The sequence below is a fragment of the Carcharodon carcharias genome, chromosome 7, assembly GCF_017639515.1.
Source record: "Carcharodon carcharias isolate sCarCar2 chromosome 7, sCarCar2.pri, whole genome shotgun sequence".
In the NCBI taxonomy this organism is placed as follows: Eukaryota; Metazoa; Chordata; class Chondrichthyes; order Lamniformes; family Lamnidae; genus Carcharodon; species Carcharodon carcharias.
The window spans coordinates 22012458-22031997 of NC_054473.1; the positions used below are offsets into that span (position 1 = coordinate 22012458).

The 19540-nt window shown below is 40.7% G+C and overlaps 1 protein-coding gene across 17 annotated transcripts in view; it reads right to left on the reverse strand.

Annotated features, from left to right (window-relative positions):
- setd5 (SET domain containing 5) overlaps positions 1-19540 on the reverse strand; it is a 175017-nt gene that overhangs the window by 98565 nt on the left and 56912 nt on the right. For all 17 annotated transcript variants that reach the window (XM_041191279.1, XM_041191275.1, XM_041191276.1 and 14 more), the window contains one exon: positions 9659-9764. In XM_041191279.1, coding sequence (XP_041047213.1) covers positions 9659-9764 — 106 coding nt within the window. The remainder of the gene's footprint in view (positions 1-9658; positions 9765-19540) is intronic.

Consider the following 19540-nt stretch of genomic DNA (forward strand, 5'->3'; position numbering starts at 1 on the left):
TATCCACAGGGACACCATCTTAAAGGCGAGCTTGAAGCATTCCTTAATTCATAATTTAAGAATTTAGTGGTCCTAAGATACATGGTAACGTACAGCAGGTTTTGTCTTGGTCTGCTGAAGTTGGACAGGAAGATATGTTCAATAAATTAAAATCAATTTCCATCCACTGAAAGGAAGTTACATCTACAATTCACACAGTTAATGAGCAGCAACGCTGAACGCAGCTTGACTGAATTACTCTTCATTCCCCAGTATCTCCAGTTCTAGCTACAACACAGCACCTGTTTTTAACTTCTTTCCTTTGGGATTTCTTTTCCTCTCAATTTTAAAGGAACTGCTCAGTTAGCCCCCTTATTCCCTTATACTTCCTGAGAGTAGGCAGTGACTCTTCAGTGCAATGGCCATTTGTGAATTGGTGCTAAGAGACACGTGAGTGCCCCTGAATACAGTATCTGGCCAAGAGGGAAACTCACCAGTAGGAAAATGATATTGTGGCAAAACATCCTGGTGCATCACAGCTTAAGTATATTAGAGTTGACTGTTTACAAAAGCTAACAGATTGCACAGGTGAAGTGTTTGGAATACAGCATTAAAATTACATTCAACGTGAGACAGGTTCTCCTTTTACATAAACATAGCATTTTAACTATGTTAATTCTCATTAACGGGAAAAAACGAAGAGCGTCAAATATCTTTCCTTTGAGCAGACCAAAACTGCGTGGTCAGACGCAAAATTTTGGGTTCTTGAGGTGCAAGCACGATCTTAAGATGCGAGTAAAATGAGTAAACGTTTTGCTTCTTCATAAAGAAAGCAGTCATCAAAACCGTACAGCACAGCACATTTTCAGTGGCAGTGAATGATGCTCTTAATATTGTGCCTGAGAAGAGAACCTATAAAGACAGATCCTGAAGATGGAGAACATAGCAGACTGGAAACCAGTCAATTGCTGTGGCACAATAGCACCACTACATCGACATAGCCACTGATAAATAAATATTTTTAACAATGCTGGGAATACTTCACAGATCTGGCACCATCTGTAGAGACAGAAATAGGGCTGGATATTTGTCTCCTGATAAACGGGGGAATGGGGACAGGATAGTAAAATATTTTGGATTTTTGACTGTTTTATTCCAAAATTCCAATTTCCAGTGCTTTCTTGACCTCGCGCTATTTTTGTATGGCCTTTTCGCAGGTCAGGAAGACCTTGAGCTTGAATCTCACATGCACCACTTCTGAGGTCGGGTTCACCGTTATGAGGGCCATATGAAAGTTGAATTTCCTTCCCCACGCTATTTTCATGTGCAGGTGCAGGTTTTTCCCTAAAAAAAATCCCACCAGGTTCGAGAGTTCGTGACCACTGGGGAAGCCTACTGACAAGTCTGAAACATGCTGACAGGTAAGTGTTAAACGTTTTGATATCTTCAAAGGTCACTATAGATCCTGTATTCAATATGGACGTGTTTTTAATGCAGTTATTGATCTTTTAGGGCTCTGTCTTTGAAAGATAAGTTGACCATTACAGCAACATCACTGTCTAAGTGTTGGCATGCATTAAAGTACCTTTCCCAAAAAAGTGCCATAATGCATTCTAAACTGCAGAAAAATGTGCTGGGAAATCTTCTTGTCTGACTGAGATTTAAATGTACAAAGATCTTTAGCTTTGAGAAAATGGCTCTGCTGTTGAAATATAGGATAAACTAAAACCTTAAAAAAAGCTAATCACTCCATTGATTACCTGGAAAAACTCAGCAGGTCTGGCAGCATCGGCGGAGAAGAAAAAAGTCGACGTTTCGAGTCCTCATGACCCTTCGACAGAACTGATTGAATTTTAGAAGAGGGGTGAAATATATGCTCGTTTAAGGCGGTGGCGGTGGGGGGAGGTGGTGGTTGTAGAGACAAGCAAGCAGTGATAGGAGCAGATAATCAAAAGATGTCACAGACAATGGAACAAAGAAGTGTTGAAGGTGGTGATATTATCTAAACGATTCTGCTAATTAAGAATAGACAGCAGGGCGCTCAAGGTACAGCTCTAGTGGGGGTGGGATGGAAAGACTAGCCCGGCATACAAGATTTAAAAATAATGGAAATAGGTGGGAAAAGAAAAATCTATATAAATTATTGGAAAAAACAAAAGGAAGGGGGAAAAATGGAAAGCGGGTGGGGATGGAGGAGGGAGTTCAAGATCTAAAGTTGTTGAATTCAATATTCACTCCGGAAGGCTGTAAAGTGCCTAGTCGGAAGGTGAGGTGTTGTTCCTCCAGTTTGCGTTGGGCTTCACTGGAACAATGCAGCAAGCCAAGGACAGACATGTGGACAAGAGAGCAGGGTAGAGTGTTAAAATGGCAAGCGACAGGGAGGTTTGGGTCTTTCTTGCGGACAAACCGCAGGTGTTCTGCAAAACAGTCGCCCAGTTTACGTTTGGTCTCTCCAATGTAGAGGAGACTGCATTGAGAGCAACGAATGGAGTAGACTAAGTTGGGGGAAATGCAAGTGAAATGCTGCTTCACTTGAAAGGAGTGTTTGGGCCCTTGGACGGTGAGGAGAGAGGAAGCGAAGAGGCAGGTGTTGCTTCTTTTGCGTGGGCATGGGGAGGTGCCATAGGTGGGGGTTGAGGAGTAGGGGGTGATGGAGGAGTGGACCTGGGTGTCCCGGAGGAAACGATCCCTCCCGAATGCCGCCGGGGGGATGAGGGGAAGATGTGTTTGGTGGTGGCATCATGCTGGAGTTGGCGGAAATGGCGAAGGATGATCCTTTGAATGCGGAGGCTGGTGGGGTGATAAGTGAGGACAAGGGGGACCCTATCATGTTTCTGGGAGGGAGGAGAAGGCGTGAGGGCAGATGTGTGGGAGATGGGCCGGACACGGTTGAGGGCCCTGTCAACGACTGTGGTTGGAAAACCTCAGTTAAGGAAGAAGGAGGACATGTCAGAGGAACTGTTTTTGAAGGTAGCATCATCAGAACAGATGCGACGGAGGCAAAGGAACTGAGAGAATGGGATGGAGTCCTTACAGGAAGCAGGGTGTGAGGAGCTGTAGTCGAGGTAGCTGTGGGAGTCGGTAGGCTTATAATGGATATTGGTGGACAGTCTATCGCCAGAAATTGAGACAGAGAGGTCAAGGAAGGGAAGGGAAGTGTCAGAGATGGACCATGTGAAAATGATCGAGGGGTGGAGATTGGAAGCAAAATTAATAAATTTTTCCAAGTCCCGCCGAGAGCATGAAGCAGCACCGAAGTAATCAACGATGTACCAGAGAAAGAGTTGTGGGAGGGGGGCCACAGTAGGACTGGAACAAGAAATGTTCCACATATCCCATAAAGAGACAGGCATAGCTGGGGCCCATGCGGGTACCAATAGCTACACCTTTTATTTGGAGGAAGTGAGAGGAGTTAAAGAAGAAATTGTTCAGTGTGAGAACAAGTTCAGCCAGACGGAGGATAGTGGTGGATGGGCATTGTTCGGGCCTCTGTTCGAGGAAGAAGCTAAGGGCCCTCAGACCATCCTGGTGGGGGATGGAGGTGTAGAGGGATTGGATGTCCATGGTGAAGAGGAAGCGGTTGGGGCCAGGAAACTGGAAATTGTTGATGTGACGTAAGGTGTCAGAGGAATCATGGATGTAGGTGGGAAGGGACTGGACAAGGGGAGAGAAAAGGGAGTCAAGATAATGAGAAATGAGTTCCATGGGGCAGGAACAAGCTGACACGATCGGTCTACCGGGACAGTTCTGTTTGTGGATTTTGGGTAGGAGGTAGAAGCGGGCCGTCCAAGGTTGGGCGACTATCAGATCGGAGGCTGTGGGTGGAAGATCTCCAGAGGAGATGAGGTCAGTGACAGTCCTGGAAACAATGGCTTGATGTTCAGTGGGGTGGTCATGGTCCAGGGAGAGGTAGGAGGAAGTGTCTGCGAGTTGACGCTCAGCCTCTGCAAGGTAGAGGTCAGTGCGCCAGACAACAACAGCACCACCCTTGTCAGTGGGTTTGATGACAATGTTGGGGTTGGACCTGAGAGAACGGAGTGCAGTAAGTTCAGAGAGAGAGACAGATTAGAATGGGTGAGAGGAGAAGAGAAATTGAGACGACTAATGTCACGCCGGAATTGTTTTTTCCAATAATTTACATAGATTTTTCTTTTCCCACCTATTTCCATTATTTTTAAATCTTGTATTCCGGGCTAGTCTTTCCACCCCACCCCCACTAGAGCTGTACCTTGAGTGCCCTGCCATCCATTCTTAATTAGCACATTCGTTTAGATAATATCACCACCTTCAACACTTCTTTGTTCCATTGTCTGTGACATCTTTTGATTATCTGCTCCTATCACTGCTTGCTTGTCCCTACAACCACACCACCCCCCCAACTTCTCTTCCCCCCGCCTCCCCCCCCCACCCCCCCACCCCCCACCTTAAACCAGCATATATTTCACCCCTCTTCTAACATTCAATCAGTTCTGTCAAAGGGTCATGAGGACTCGAAACGTCAACTCTTTCCTTCTCCGCCGATGCTGCCAGACCTGCTGAGTTTTTCCAGGTAGTTCTGTTCTTGTTTCGGATTTCCAGCATGCGCAGTTTTTTGTTTTTATTTTTACACTCCATTGATTGTTAGGCAATCTACTTTGAAATGGAAATGAACAGCATTTGCAGCTTTAAAAAGGACTACCTGGTGTCTTAATTTCAACATACTACGCTATTGACATATCCAGGTTTTTTGACAGCTGTGGCTATTATGAATGTTTGGCTAAGTTTCAAAAGATCCAGAACCATTTATCTCAGCAGGGGGCAGTGTTCACATTTTGATTGGCAGTTTTAAGAGGCTATCAAGTGATTATCTGTCTTTGATGCTGTAAGCAGATAAATAAGCTTGACCATGTGAGGGGATTTACATTTTTTGAATGGGTTTTATTGAGGATAAGTTTTTTTCAGTATGAAGTGTTTTTGAATATGTCAGCTCTATTAAATTGTTAAAAGTTTACTATTTTTAAAAATGTCCATTTCAAAGATATCCCGAGGTCTGTCCAGAATGGATACTGAGTACTGGGTGAGTGGCTATTGAGAATACATGGGGGGTATGAGAGGGCTTGGGGGATGTAGGCTATCATAGGGGATTGGGAGGGGGGGGGGGGGTGTATGGGAGTTATGGGGGAGGGTGAGGTGTGAGGGTGGGAGGGCATAAAAACTATGTTGGACAGCTCGACCAGGCCGAATAACCAGTCTGCCTCTGCCGTTAGCTTGAGACTTGAAAAATGTCTCCAGGAGACGAAAGCGTGGCAGGTATACGCTGAGGTGATGGGCTCAGGTTTCTGAACTTGCGAAATGGCCAAACTCGCATATCCCAAGCCTAACATGAAAATCTAGCCCAAAGAGTTAACATTTCAGGTTGGTGACTTTTTGGCAGACCATTTGTAATTGAAGACAGCAGAAACCATTCAATTTATATTGAAATTCTGTAGATACAATGTTGTAGGTTTCAATTCATAAAGATTTAGGAAATCCAAATGATTATAAACATGGGAGAAAGAAAATCTCATGACATATATGCTTGTAAGGGAAATAATTGATTCCTCATGAATACTTAAACATGGGTCTTCCTTTTATAAAAGAGGAGAATGTTCCAAATCAACAATGAGATAATGATTTACAAGCTTTTCAAACCTGCAGAATGTTTCACCCAAAGCAATAAGGAAGAACATGAAACAATACAGAACAAGGTAGAGAAATGGGACTAAAATACGTAGCTTTGCTTGAACACCTAGCAGCACCATAAGTGTGTTAAGTGTGATATGGGTTCCATTTGGGCTTTTGATTTGATGATTTCTGAAGAAGTCAATTAACCAGAAAGCATAAAACTGACAAAAGTTCCAAGACAGCTGCCCTTTTCACCAGGTAACATTTTTTGACTTTTGAAGGCAAATACTGAAGTATGGGTGAACACAAAATATATTCACTTAATTGTATGAATGACTTTGGCTCCTGGTGATTATGGACAGAGACAGCATTTTGATGAACAGTTTTCCCTTTTGCAGTGGTTAAGTTTCTCATAACTAAAGAATTGTGATTTTGTTTGGCATCTGCCAATCAACAAGGAGGACACAATAAGGACTCATCGTCACATTACCAATATAGTTGAGTAAAACGCCAACGTGTTATACTAGGTAGCTCAGAAAACAATTCAAGCAGCAGGAAATGGAATGGATTGGGGGATGGGGTGTGCACTTAAGAGAGCACAAAGGTCTGCTTTCTCAGTGAATTTCAAAGGAAATATATCCAACAATCCCATTCAGTATGGTTTCATACATTTCAACTTGGCATGAGTAACATAAATCAATGTTTCCTGCCCCTCAGTTTCTTAAAATCTACACATTACAAAGATCAAAATTAACTACTGAAAGACACGTAGAGTACCTAGCATCAGAAACAAGATGATATAATCAATGACAGTATAGGTACAGCCGCTTCCCTGTGCCCAATCTTTTATTAGTAAGTATTATAAAATGCATTTAAGTGTCAGCTTGGCCAGTTGGTAGCACTTATGTCTTCTGCAAAAGGGAATTGGATAAATACTCAAAAAGTAAAAGAAAATATATGATGGTTATGGAGAAGGAGCAGGGTGTAGGACTAATTGGAAAGCCCTTTCAAAAACCTGGCAGTGGCACAATGGGCCAAATGGTGTGCTTTCAAGTTATATCATTCAATGATTTGAAACATTAAATATAAGGTTCAAATACTTGCAAAGCTGAGTATTTCACTCAACCACATCTAGATTAATGTAATCTTAAAAAAAACAGTAGTTTGGGGTACAGATAATGTAAAGGTTTGGTGCTTTCCTAAGTGATTATGACATTACAATTGTGCTTTGGCTTGAATGGCAAGATATTTGGTGTATGCTCATCAATTCATCTAGTATGTGCTTCAGGAAGAGGCAGTAAATCTTGAATTACAAAGTAATTAAACCAGGTATTTAGATGCTAACCTAATTAGAGGTTCACTTTTCGTGAAGTTTATCATTAAATTAAAATTCAAATATATTTCCGTAATCTCCAATATAACCATGACCACTGTTCATCAGAATGCTGTATTTTAGACTAAATAACTTTACAAGATGGATTCTCAATTTTGTTTCTGCAATTGTTGTTCCTAATGTTAATCTGAAATAATTTCCTCAACTATTTCATCTTTATTAATCTCTGAAGCTATGCTATTTATTAGCTGATTCCAGTTTTTAAAATCAACTCTGATTTCCTAGTTCCTTTGTTTCCTGGGAAGCATGGAATTATCACTTGCCTTAAACAGTTTCCATGCACATAGGACCCATAATAATTAAACATCTACTTTGGGCCAGCATCTTTGCAAAGTAACTGTCCTTTGTAAACATGCAGCTTTAATGAATAGCACTTTTACGTCATGTGTGATTTCAACAAGTTTTGAATTGAGTCATTAAAATCTTCTAGGTCTGCTGAGGTTTTAAATGCCTGGCACTGCAATTTATTAAATAGGAAGTGTCAAAAATTTAGGTTTCAATATTATAGTGCTGTATATTAGCTCAGGAAAACAGTTCTGTTTACAGATGAATAAATGGTTTATTCTATTTATTTTCTCATGCCAGTTGACTCACCTTGCTGGGGTATAGTTCTATAGTGCCAAGTATGCATTTTTTATCCATGAGCCTTGATGTTGAATTTCAAGAGATTATTCGCTCATGCCAGGAGCACCATCACAGCCGGAACCAATACTGTCCTAATCTGAACTCTATAACAGGGACTACAGGGCTGCCATCAGAGTTGGAATCCTGCTTTTTATTTCAGACTTTTAAAAAAAAATTTAAACTCTCCATTCACCATGTGGGATTTGAACACATATTCTCTGGATTAATAATTCGATGACATAACCACAATGAAAGGCATTCACCTCAGACCTTTCTGGACTGTAAGCTCAGCTACTCACCGAGCCATTAGCGGTGCTATTGTTCGTTTAAGTACACAATAGAAAATGTGAAAATTTTAATGATTACAGCATACTTGTTATGAAAATTTGTCAGCATACTTTAGCATTTTTTACTAGATGTTGGGCAATAAGTGTGTTGAAGATCTGTTTTGGCAATTATATATTAAATTCACATCTGTAGAGAGTGTTGAATTCCACAATATAGATCTAACAACATAGAAAGATAGAAAAGGGAGACAGCTCCAGATTAGTCAGGACAGTAATACTGGATGGTGAATATGGTTTCTATTCTGTCTGACATCAACATCATCAGAGTGCATCCTCTGGTCTTCATGCAGCTGAAAATGAATGTCAACTGGGCTCTATAGATTGTCTCTAATTTCGCAAGAAAATACATCAGATCACATAGTGCACATAGCATTACATAGAAACTGCAACAAAGGTTAGGCTGAATGGCCTGTTCCCATCCGTGTTGGCGTTTATCTTTCACACAAGCAGTAGTTCTAACTTCATGTACCCATCCTGACTTCATATTCCTTTATTTTATTTTCCTTCAACTAGTTTTCCAACCTAATTGCTGACATGGTCTTTACCTCTATTATTAACTGCATTGCACAGCCTCACAAACATTGTGTGTAAAAATACATTTTCCTGCTATCTACCCTAAATCTTTCAAATTTAATCTTGCGTCCACCCCACCTTGTTCTCTTATATTTTCTACTCACCCATTCCTTCATAGTTTTAAGCATTTCAAATCACCTCACAATCTCCACAGTTCTAATGAAAACAGCCCCAGGTGATCAATCTGTCTTTATATTTTCTTTTGCGTGGCAGCATCCAAATGATTCTGAGTAATTTATTCTTTACTCTTCCTGTGTGAAGCCCAAAACTGGACACAGGAAGACCATAGCTAAAGTCCTAAATTTTCAGAGAATCAAAAAATGGTTGCATACAGTTTTATATTGACTCACTGTTAACATTTCAACTTTTATAACCTATACCTCCTGCCATAGAACCCAACTTGCCACTGTTTTTTTTAAATGACCTTGTCCATTCTGCTTTTTTTAACACCTGTGAACCTGAACCCACAAATCCTTTTGCTCTTCCGTGTCATTCAGTTTTCCTCCCATTCAAAGTATAATTCTTACCTTTTTTTAATCAAAATTTACCATCTTTCATTTAGTAACACTGAATTTGATCAGACACTGTTTTTGCCCATTTCACTTTATAAATTTACTTTGCAATTACTTGCAATTTACTTTGATCCTCAGAATTATTTACATTGCCTTTACTTCAGTAGCATCTTCAAATTTGGATACTACTCCTTCTTTGCCTCCATCCAAATCATTGGCCTGCAGTGAACAGAAGCAATCTCAAAGCAGGTCCTGTGGGGCACTGCTACCCAAAAGTAATCACTCTCAAGATACTCCCCTTAACTCCTACTCTGCATTTCCTCCCCTTTAAGTACTTTTTAATCCAATTTTCTACCTTTCCCCAATTCACACTCCTTAATCTTGTCTAACAGTGCCAGCTAGGGCTAATTACATCATACGTAGAGTTCTGGGACACAAATGTTCACCTGGCTGTTGGGAAGCAATGTCCTTTCATGTATCTGCAAAAATGTTTTTCTTATCTTTCAGATCAACTACAATTTGTTTGCACAACCAGGCAGGAATATGGGTATAGCATAGTGTCCAGTGAAATAGAATTGTACGCTTACTGCGTAAGGCAGGCCTCTATACCCGTGATGTTGTGCGCTCCCATAGTTGTGATTTGGATAGCTGTTCTTCTCAGCAACTGCAGGGCTAGCTTCCACCGACTCTGGGCTAAAAAAATAAAACCAAAGTCATAAAATCATTTGTTTGCAATTCTATTGATTCTTCAGAAGTTTCATTTTTCTTACCAGTACTTAATCCTTTGGGCATCAAATGGAACTTTCACCCTTCCCTTAGTCCAGCTGCCACAGTTTGGCACATCATGCCTTCTCTCCCCTCTTCTTTAACCAAGGAAACACGGTAGCAAATAGGAATTGTAAAGCAGGGCTAATATGCTTTTTAAAAATTTATTCAAGTGATGTGGGTATTGCTAATAAGGACTACATTTATTTTCCACTCCTAACTGCCCTTAAGGTGGGCGGTGGTAAGTTGCCTTCTTGGATACAACTGAGCAGGTTGCTAGGCCATTTCAAAGAGTAGTTAAGAGTCAGCCACTTCGCTGGGGGTCAGAGTGGGTAAAAACACCAGGTTTCCTTCCCTAAAGGACGTTAGTGGGTTTAATTTTACAACAATACAGAAGCTTCATGGTCACCAATGTTGAGACTAGCTTTTTCATTCCAGATTAATTTAATTCAATTAATTTAAATTCCCCAGCTGTGTGGTGGGATTTGAACTCGTGTCCTGATCATCAGCTCAGGCCCCAGTAACATAACCACCATGCTACTGTACCTATTGTTAATATGTTGAAGTATTTGTCTCGGCTCAGCATTAGCCTGCTTGCATCAAAGTCAAAGGTCGTAGACTTGAGAACAATATAGACTCACATCTCAGTGCATCAGAGGTGTCATCTTAGAAGTCAGACATCAAAGAAAGCTTAATTTAGGCAAATGTAAAATAAATCATGGTACAATTCAAAGAAAAGCGGGGGCGTTCTCTGTCTCCTGGCCAATATTGATCACTCAACCAACATTGCTAACAACAGATTATCTGGAAACTATCTGTGTACAAATTGGTTGCTATAGTTTCCCTACAACAGTGAGTACAGTTCAAAGTACTTAAACGACTGTAATGTGCTTTCTGACATCCTGAGGTTTGGAAGGGAACAATGTAAATACACAAATTGACTGCAAAGGGTAGGAGGCTGATAGTCAAATATTATTATAAATTTTAATACACCCCTCTCCCGCTAAATGCACAATAAGATAGGAACAGAGGTACCTCTCCACATGCCTTATACTGGGAAAAAAATCTATTCTATATTACACCAGCAGAGGTCACCAACAGCAAAATAAAATGTGGCATTTTTCTACCTGATCATGACATCCTGCTTCAATTAACCTTCTCATCTGTTTTTAATTCTCATTCACCCCACAACTCAGGTTACAGAAAACAGCAACATTGTGAAAACTGCTGCTTCTGCATGTTAAATGTACTACCCATTAGTAAATTCCACTTCAAGCAAACTAATTTAAGCAGAAAACAAACCTCTTTTCTCCCTATCCACATTGCAATATAAATCCCGAGAGTCGAGCACAAGTTCCGTACATCGGGCTTAATACACGAGATGCAGATCATCAAAGCAGTTGACAGCTCAAATTTGTTAAATGCAAGGCATAGAAACTGATCGGGAGACTAGGAATTTTACCTTTCTGACATATGTGGAAACTATTCACTCTGTTTAATGGTCTTCAAAATAATCTACTGAACAATTCATACAGTTAGAGTTTATGTTTGCCTGATATGAAATCACTCCCTATGCTCTCCCTTGTATCATACCCTACTTTAATCAAGTCCAAGAGGTTAGGCAAAGTATGGCAAAACACAATTCTCAGTAATCACCCGCTTCCAGCAATGTAAATAAGGGTTTTTGGAGAAGTTTAAGCTTAAACTGCGTAGCATATCAGTATCGGGCTTCCCAGTGTTTATCTACCCAGGACCAGCTAGATGAAAACACTGATGCCTTAATCCTGACTATTTCTCATCTACATGATGCCACTCCCAGCACCACGCCCCCACCGGCGACAGCATCCAAAAACATATCATGAGATTCCACGTGTATACTGACAACACCCAGCTCTCACCCAATCAACATTTCTCTTTCTCTCGGCACTGCATCAGATTTGTCACGCTGCTTATCTAACATCCAATATTGGATGACCAAAACGTTTATCCAAGCAAATATTGTGAAGGCTGAAGTCAGAAAAAAAATGTCCTCCACCGTCACAAACTTCCTCCTCCAGTGAATTGTTTAATTGGCCACCACCATTCACAACTGTAAGTAGCAGGACTGCAGAGCTTAGATCTGATCCATTGGTTGCGGATGTGGCAGGACTGCAGAGCTTAGCGCTGTCTATCACTTGCTGCTTATGCTGTTTGGCACACAAGTAGTCCTGTGATATAGCTTTACCAGGTTGATGCCTCAGTTTTAGGTATGCCTGATGCTGCTCCTGGCATGCCCTCCTATGCTCTTCATTGAACCAGGATTGAATCCCTGGCTTGATGGTAATAGTAGAGTGGGGGATATGCCGGGCCATGAGATTACAGATTGTGTTCGAGTACAATTCTGTTGCTGCTGATGGTCCACAGCGCCTCACGGGTGCCCAGTTTTGAGTTGCTAGATCTGTTCCAAATCTATCCCATTTAGCACACTGGTAGTGCCACACAACACGATGTAGGGTATCCTCAATGTGAAGGCAGGACTTCATCTCCACAATGACTGTGAGGTGATCACTCCTACTGATACTGTCATGGACAGATGCATCTGTGGCAGGCAGATTGGTGAGGATGAGGTGATGCATGTTTTTCCCTCTTGTTGGTTCCCTCCAAATTCTACTATTCTGATGCTGTCCTAGCAGGCCTCCCATCTTCAATCTTCCATAAACTTGAGCTCATCCAAAAGTCTGGTGTCCGTATCCTGACCCGCACAGCCCTTTCACTCATCACCTCTGTGCTTGCTAACCTACAATGGATCTTGGTCCTACATCTCACCAATTTTTAAATTCTCATCCTTGTTAAAAACCCTTCCATGATCTTGCATCTCCCTATCTATCCTACAAAATCTTTGCATTCCACTAATTTAGACCTATTGTGTACCCCAATTTCATTTTTCCATCCATTGGCAACCATGCCTTCAGATGGCTAGGCCCCAAGATCTGAATTCCCTCCTTAAGGCACCACTTCTATGATACTCATCAAGGCATTTTACTTAAAGGCACTATATAAATACAAATTGCTGCTGACAATAATCTGAACTGACATCAAAGCATGCTAACAGGTGGGCTGGCCACTGAGTGTGTGGAAATTCAGCAGCGACTTGGTAAACACTGAGCACTGGATGTAGGAGTGTGTTCTCATATCCAGCCTCCAGTAATCCCTCACAGCAGTTGTTGCATCAAAATTCAGATTTCCTCATTATATACAAATATATGGCCTTGCGCATGGGATCTATGTAAATCTTTGCCATGTAGAACATGAAGTTTAATGTTGCCTACCAGGTTTAAATCAACTGACTAATTGAGGTCTTCATGAGAGACTTTAGCAAAATGTGCCACCTGCAAGGTTGACTTCAAACTGTCAGGTGAGCATAGGCTGGGCCTTCCCTCACACACCCTAAATTATTTCCTCATATGTCTGTGATGCGTGTGTGGCAGGCTCCCAATTTCATGTGAGGTATTTCAAAGTAGGGAAGAAAACTTTAAACATTTTTATTGTCCATAAAGTCAGTCACCTAACTACAAATTCAGCCAAGACAAGCCTTGGGTCTTGCCTCATCCAAATTAAGCCTTAGGGATGTATCCTCCTGGCTATTTAGGGAGCCAATCACTCTGGTTCACCAGGAGTTGTAGAAAGGACAGACCAAAATTAAGCATACAACTTCTAAAAAGCACACACTGCATTAATCCATTTCCTACAGTTTACATAATATAACTTAAGACCCTTTAAAGGTGGATCTTCCATGTTTTCTGCCCATTCATGCTATTCTCCAATTATACCAGTGTGTTGCTAGTCAGATTCAGGTCACATCCAGCCAGGCTGCTTACCCATAAACTAGCTAACTCATCTTTCTAAGTACGGGCTGAAACATCAAGCTACATCTGGAAATGAGAGTACTGGTCTGCAATTCAAACAGGGCCTAGTTTCTGTAGGTGTCCAAGTTTGACAACAGTAGTATTGAAGGCCATTTATTTGAATGACATCCCCTTCATTATGCCAGCAGGTGGCAGCCAACTAATTTGGTAGCCTGTGTCAATGGGTGCACGAGAACAGGGCAGGGCAGCTTGGCAAGTTAAGAAATCTGAGATATCACAAGGACAACTTAGGGCAATAAAGGTTTTGATTCATGTGAAATAAACTAAACATTATGTTATTAAAGACAGGGTTCAAGTAAAATGATTATTCAGTATTTTTTTCATAGTATATACTTGCATCTTGAGATCAGAAAGAAGGTTGGCAGTTCAAGGCCCACTCCAGGATATGAGTGTAAAATCGCAGCTCATATTCCAACAAGGCAGTGCTGCACTGTTGGCGGTAGAGCATTTCAGATAAGATGTTAAACAAAGACCTGGCCTGGCCTCTCAGGTGGAAATAAAAGGTCCATGGCACTACTGAAAAAGAGTAGGGGAGTTCTGTGTCCTGGATGATATTTATTCCTCAATTAGTGTCACCAAAACAATGTAATTATCACCTGTAGCATTGCTGTCTGAGACCTTGTGTGCAAATTGACTGCCCTGTCTCCATTCATTACAGCAGTAATAACACTTCAATAGTTGGTTGTGAAGTGTATTAAGATATCCTGAGGTTATGACAGGCACTAAATAAATGCAGATTCTTTCTTGAAATTACAAGTACTACTGGTTTACTTCTCCATGTTGCATCATTCAAGCTGTTTCTCGATCCTTACCAATTCTTTGAGTAATGGATACTTGTTAAATTCATAAGTTAGTATCATCCCACTAATATCACCGTCTTGTGAGAATCTAGTTACATGATCAAAAATGCATAAAGACCTCACAGTAAAGTAAAAAGCCTAGTCACTGGCAGGCACATACGCCAGTATATCACATGCTGCAAAACCAAGCTAACATCACCACATATTCCTAAATGCAGCTGATTTGCAGAAATTGTCATAAAAAAGAAGCTCCAATCACTAGGTTGCCTAGCCCTGTAATAGAATCTTATCTATCACGATTTGTCAAAACACTTGTTATAGAAATAGTGTAAACAGGAAGCTCTGGGTCTTATCTGGGCACTTCATATTGGAATAACATCCAGCGTGTCTACTGAATGAACTTGCCTAGAGTAAAGTAACAGTTACAGAAGCAGATACTCACCAGTACAAATCCATCTAAACTCCAGTATCACATAAATCAACATCCTGGGGATTACCATTGGTCAGAAACTGAACTGGACTAGCAATATAAATACTGTGGCTACAAGAGCAGATCAGAGGCTAGGTATTCTGCAGTAAGTAACTCTTCTCCTCACTCCCCAAAGCGTGGCCACCATTCATAAGGAACAAGTGAGGAGTGTGATGGAATACTCTCCACTTGCCTGGATGAGTGCAGCTCCAACAACACTCAAGAAGCTTGACACCATCCAGGTCAAAGTAGTTCACTTGATTCACACCCCACCCACAAAGGTTCATTCTCTCGACCACTGACGCACAGTGGCAGCAGTGTGTACCCTCCACAAGATGCAGTGCAGGAACTCACCAAGGCTCCTGAGACAGCACCTTCCAAACCCACAACTGGTACCATCTGGAAGCACATGGACAGCACACACATGGGAACACCACCATCTGGAAGTTTCCCTGTAAGCCACTCACTACCCTGACTTGGAAATACATCGTCGTTCCTTCACTGTCACTGAGACAAAATCCTGGAACTCCTTCCCTAACAACACTGTGGGTTTCCTACACCACATGGACTGCAGTAGTTAAAGAAGGTAGCTCAGCATCACCTTCTCAAGGGCAATTAGGAATGCATGTTGGCCAAGCCAGCAATAGACTGTCAGGAAGATATATTAATTCTCATAGGCCTGAAGTTTTCAGTCAGTGTGTGGGGCCGGGTCCGACAGGTAAAATGAGACACGATGACATAGGGCATGCGTCCCGATGTAATCGTGATGTTTTGTTCGGTGGGCGCAGGCCGGAGTGGACTGCACTTGCACCAATGTTTAAACAGCCTATTAAGGCCATTAAGGAAGTAATTAATGTTATTGCTAACGCTGCCTGTCCAACCTTAAGGTTGACGGGCAGGCGAAAAAGCCAAGCTGCTTTCATGATTTCTAGGAAATCTCATCCATGAGCGGGATGAATTTTCCTAAAGCTTTTATTAATTAAATTTTTTAAATTTCCTAAATATAAAAACATGCCCCATCTCATGTGAGGGGACATATTTAAATACATTTTTAATCCGTTTATTTAATGATTTCAATAGCGATTCAATTTCCCTGAAGCAGCTTCATGCCTCAGGGAGATTGAAGTGCTCTTTTACACAAATGCGCAAAAGAATGCTGGCCCCAACTATTTCTCCTCCCCCTACCCACACAGGTAGTGCTGAGCGCTACGGTTCATGTCTTACGCTGGGTGGGCCTTAATTTGCCTGTCCGCATAAAATGGCAGCACAGAGCCGATTGCAAGCAGTGATTGGCTCTGCGACCTCCCCCGCGCGCCGACTGAAAAATTGAGGCCATTTTATATATATATATATATATGTGTGTGTGTGTGTGAGAGAGAGAGAATGTGAGAGCGGGAGACTTAATTGTATTAAAGGCTGAAGTCTTTCATGTGGTAAGTTTTAAATATTAAGCAGGTAAACATAGGTGTCAAGGGAACATTTGCATTTTTAAATGAACCAGACTAGATTGTTTTTAAAAGAGGGAGAGAAATGTGTCACCTGGCCAGATTCCAAAGATCACTGGTAAAACTTAGTACTATGAGAGATTTTTATTATCAGAAAGGTTAAGTCCAAAGACAGAGTGAAACAATGGGAATTTGTATTCAAAGGGGAAAATATTTATAAAGGAGTGAAGGCTGTGTATAAGGGTAGGCATTTTAGGATTTAACAAGTGTGAAAAGCCTTCAGCATCTACACCTCAAGCTGCTGCTTGCAAAGAACTGAAGTTAAGGAAACTCACTTTGAATTAGATTGTCAGGGTATCATGTTCTTTCGCCTGGGTCTTTTAAAATCTGTGTGTCTTACTGTTGCCTTAACAAAAGTCTAACTGGGAGTCAGATTAAGTAGGGGATTTAGAAGTTATGTCTACAAATTACTACTATTATATGTATATGCTTAAAATCATTTCTCTTATTAATAACTTTAATCTAGTTTTGTAAAAACCTATAAAACTTGACGGTCTTATTACTACTGAATTCAAGGCACACATCTCAAAATGTATACAAATTGGAAAACACGTCGTGGCAGTTGTTTCAAGTTTCCCTCTGGGATTTGAGCAACTCAGCATTTACCATCGGCTGTGCCATAACATAGCCACATCCCTTGAATGACTAAATATAAAAAAAGCATAGGGCTTTTATTGGTCCATAATGATTGCTGTATTAGCAATCAATTTTAAAATTACAATACAGAATGCAATACAAAATAGTCAACACAGTTTTCAGAAGGGAAGGTCATACATAACCAAAATTATTGCACCTACAAAGTTGTAACAGAAAGAATAAACAGTAATGCAGTAAATGTGATATACTTGGGATGTTCAAGTGGCCTTCAATTAGGTACTCTATAACAGACTTATTTTCAAAATGTCACCAATAAGGTCCCGCCTAGCAGATTCATGATTATGATCAGAGCACACAGAGCCAGGGAATAAGTAGCAAAAAAACAAGAGTTGATGTTACAGGTGATTACTCAGAACGGCCAAAGGTGGAAAGTGGTGTTACACAGGGATCAATGCCGAAGCCACTATTGCTCACCATCTACATAAATGATTTGGGCTCAAAGTCCGCTGGGTCAAAATCCTGGAACTCCCTTCTTAACAGCACTGTGGGTGTATCTACACCACATGGGCTGCAGAGGCTCAAGAAAAAGAAACAGGTACAATTTCAAAATTTCAAAAGACACCAAATCTGGGGGTGCAATTAATACTAATGAAGATTGCAACAAATTATAAGATGTTAATAATCATGCAGAACAGGCATGTAAATGGGAAACAAATTTCAATATAGGTAAGTGCTAGGTGGTACATTTTGGCAGGGGAATTAAGGTTATACAATCCTTAGAAAATAAGAATATAAAAGCAAACAAAGCACTTGGGTTCTTAATACAACTGAATTCCATATTAAGTTTGAAAGGGACATATTCCAGTCAAAAACAAGAATCTTAAACTTAGAAAAGGCCACTGGCACAGGTAGGAGGGGAGAGCCAACAAAGTTTGAGTAAATAAATTAAAAGGTGCGGAGATAAAGAAACAGTGGGAAACATTTTAAAAATGATGCAAAATAGTCAACAAAAATATGTTCCATTAAAAAACAAAAACTCAGCATGAAAGAGGCTTATAATGTTACGAAGAATATTAGCAAGCAACTTAAAGAAAATAAACTTAACAGTGCTCTGGGGATAGAGCAAGACAGCAGGCTTGACTGGTTTGCCCCACAAAAACCAGGCATGGACTCGATGGCTGTAAATGGCTCTATGACTGTAAACCTGATGATCGGGAGAGTTTTAAAACCAGCAAAAGGTGACCAAAATGTTCATAAAAAGGGAAAAAAAAGAACAAGAATAAACTAGCCAGGAATGTAAAATTTCTTACAATCTGTTTCTATAAGTGGATAAAAAGGAAAAGTAACAACGCTGGTTTAATAAATGATCTCAGTGTAAAAGATCCTCTAGGAAGCAGTGACCATAACATGGTGGAATTTAGCATTCAGTTTGAGAGTGAGAAACTTAGTTCAGAAACATCTGCGCTAAACTTAAATAAGGGTAATTACAAAGGAATGAAGGCAGAGTTGGCTGGAGTGAACTGGGAAAGGAGGCTAGCAGAAAAGACAGTTGATGAACAATAACAGACATTTAAGGAAATAGTTCATGACTCACAACAAAGATATTTCCCACTGGGGAAGAAGGATTGTAGGAAGGGGAGAAACCAATCACGGTTAACCAAGGAAGTTAAGGGTAGTGTCAAAGTGAAAGAAAAAACATACAATTTGGCAAAGATTAGTGGTAAACCAGGGGATTGGGAAAGTTTTAAAAACCAACAGGAGACCACCAAAAAAAAGAGGGAGAAAATAAACTTTGAGGCTAAACTAATAAGTAATATAAAAACAGACAGCAAGAGCTTCTTTAAATATATAAAAAGGAAGAGAGAGGCTAAAGTCAATATAGGCCTCTTACAGAATGAGGCTGGGGTAATAATAATGGGGAACCAGGAAATGGCAGAGGAGTTGATTAAATACTTTGCGTCAGTCTTCACGGTAGAAGACACGAATAGCATCCCAAAAATAATAAATAATCATGACAAAAAAGGAGAGGAGGAAATAAATACAATAACTATCACTAGAGAAAAATTACTGGGGAAACTAATGGGGCTAAAGGCCGATAAGTCACCTGGACCTGATGGCTTGTATCATAGGATATTAAAGGAAATAGCTACTGAGATGGTCGATGCACTGGTAGTAATCTTCCAAGAACACTTACATTCTGGAAAAGTCCCAGAGGATTGGAAAACTGCCAAGGTAACACCCTTATTCAAAAAGGGAGGGAGACAAAAACCAGGTAACGAAAGGCCAGTTAGCTTAACATCTGTCATTGGGAAAATGTTGGAGTCTATTATAAAATATGTAAGAGCAAAGCATTTAGAAATGCATAATCTAATCAAGCAGAGTCAGCATGGCTTCACGAAGGGGAAATCATGCCCGACAAATTTATTAG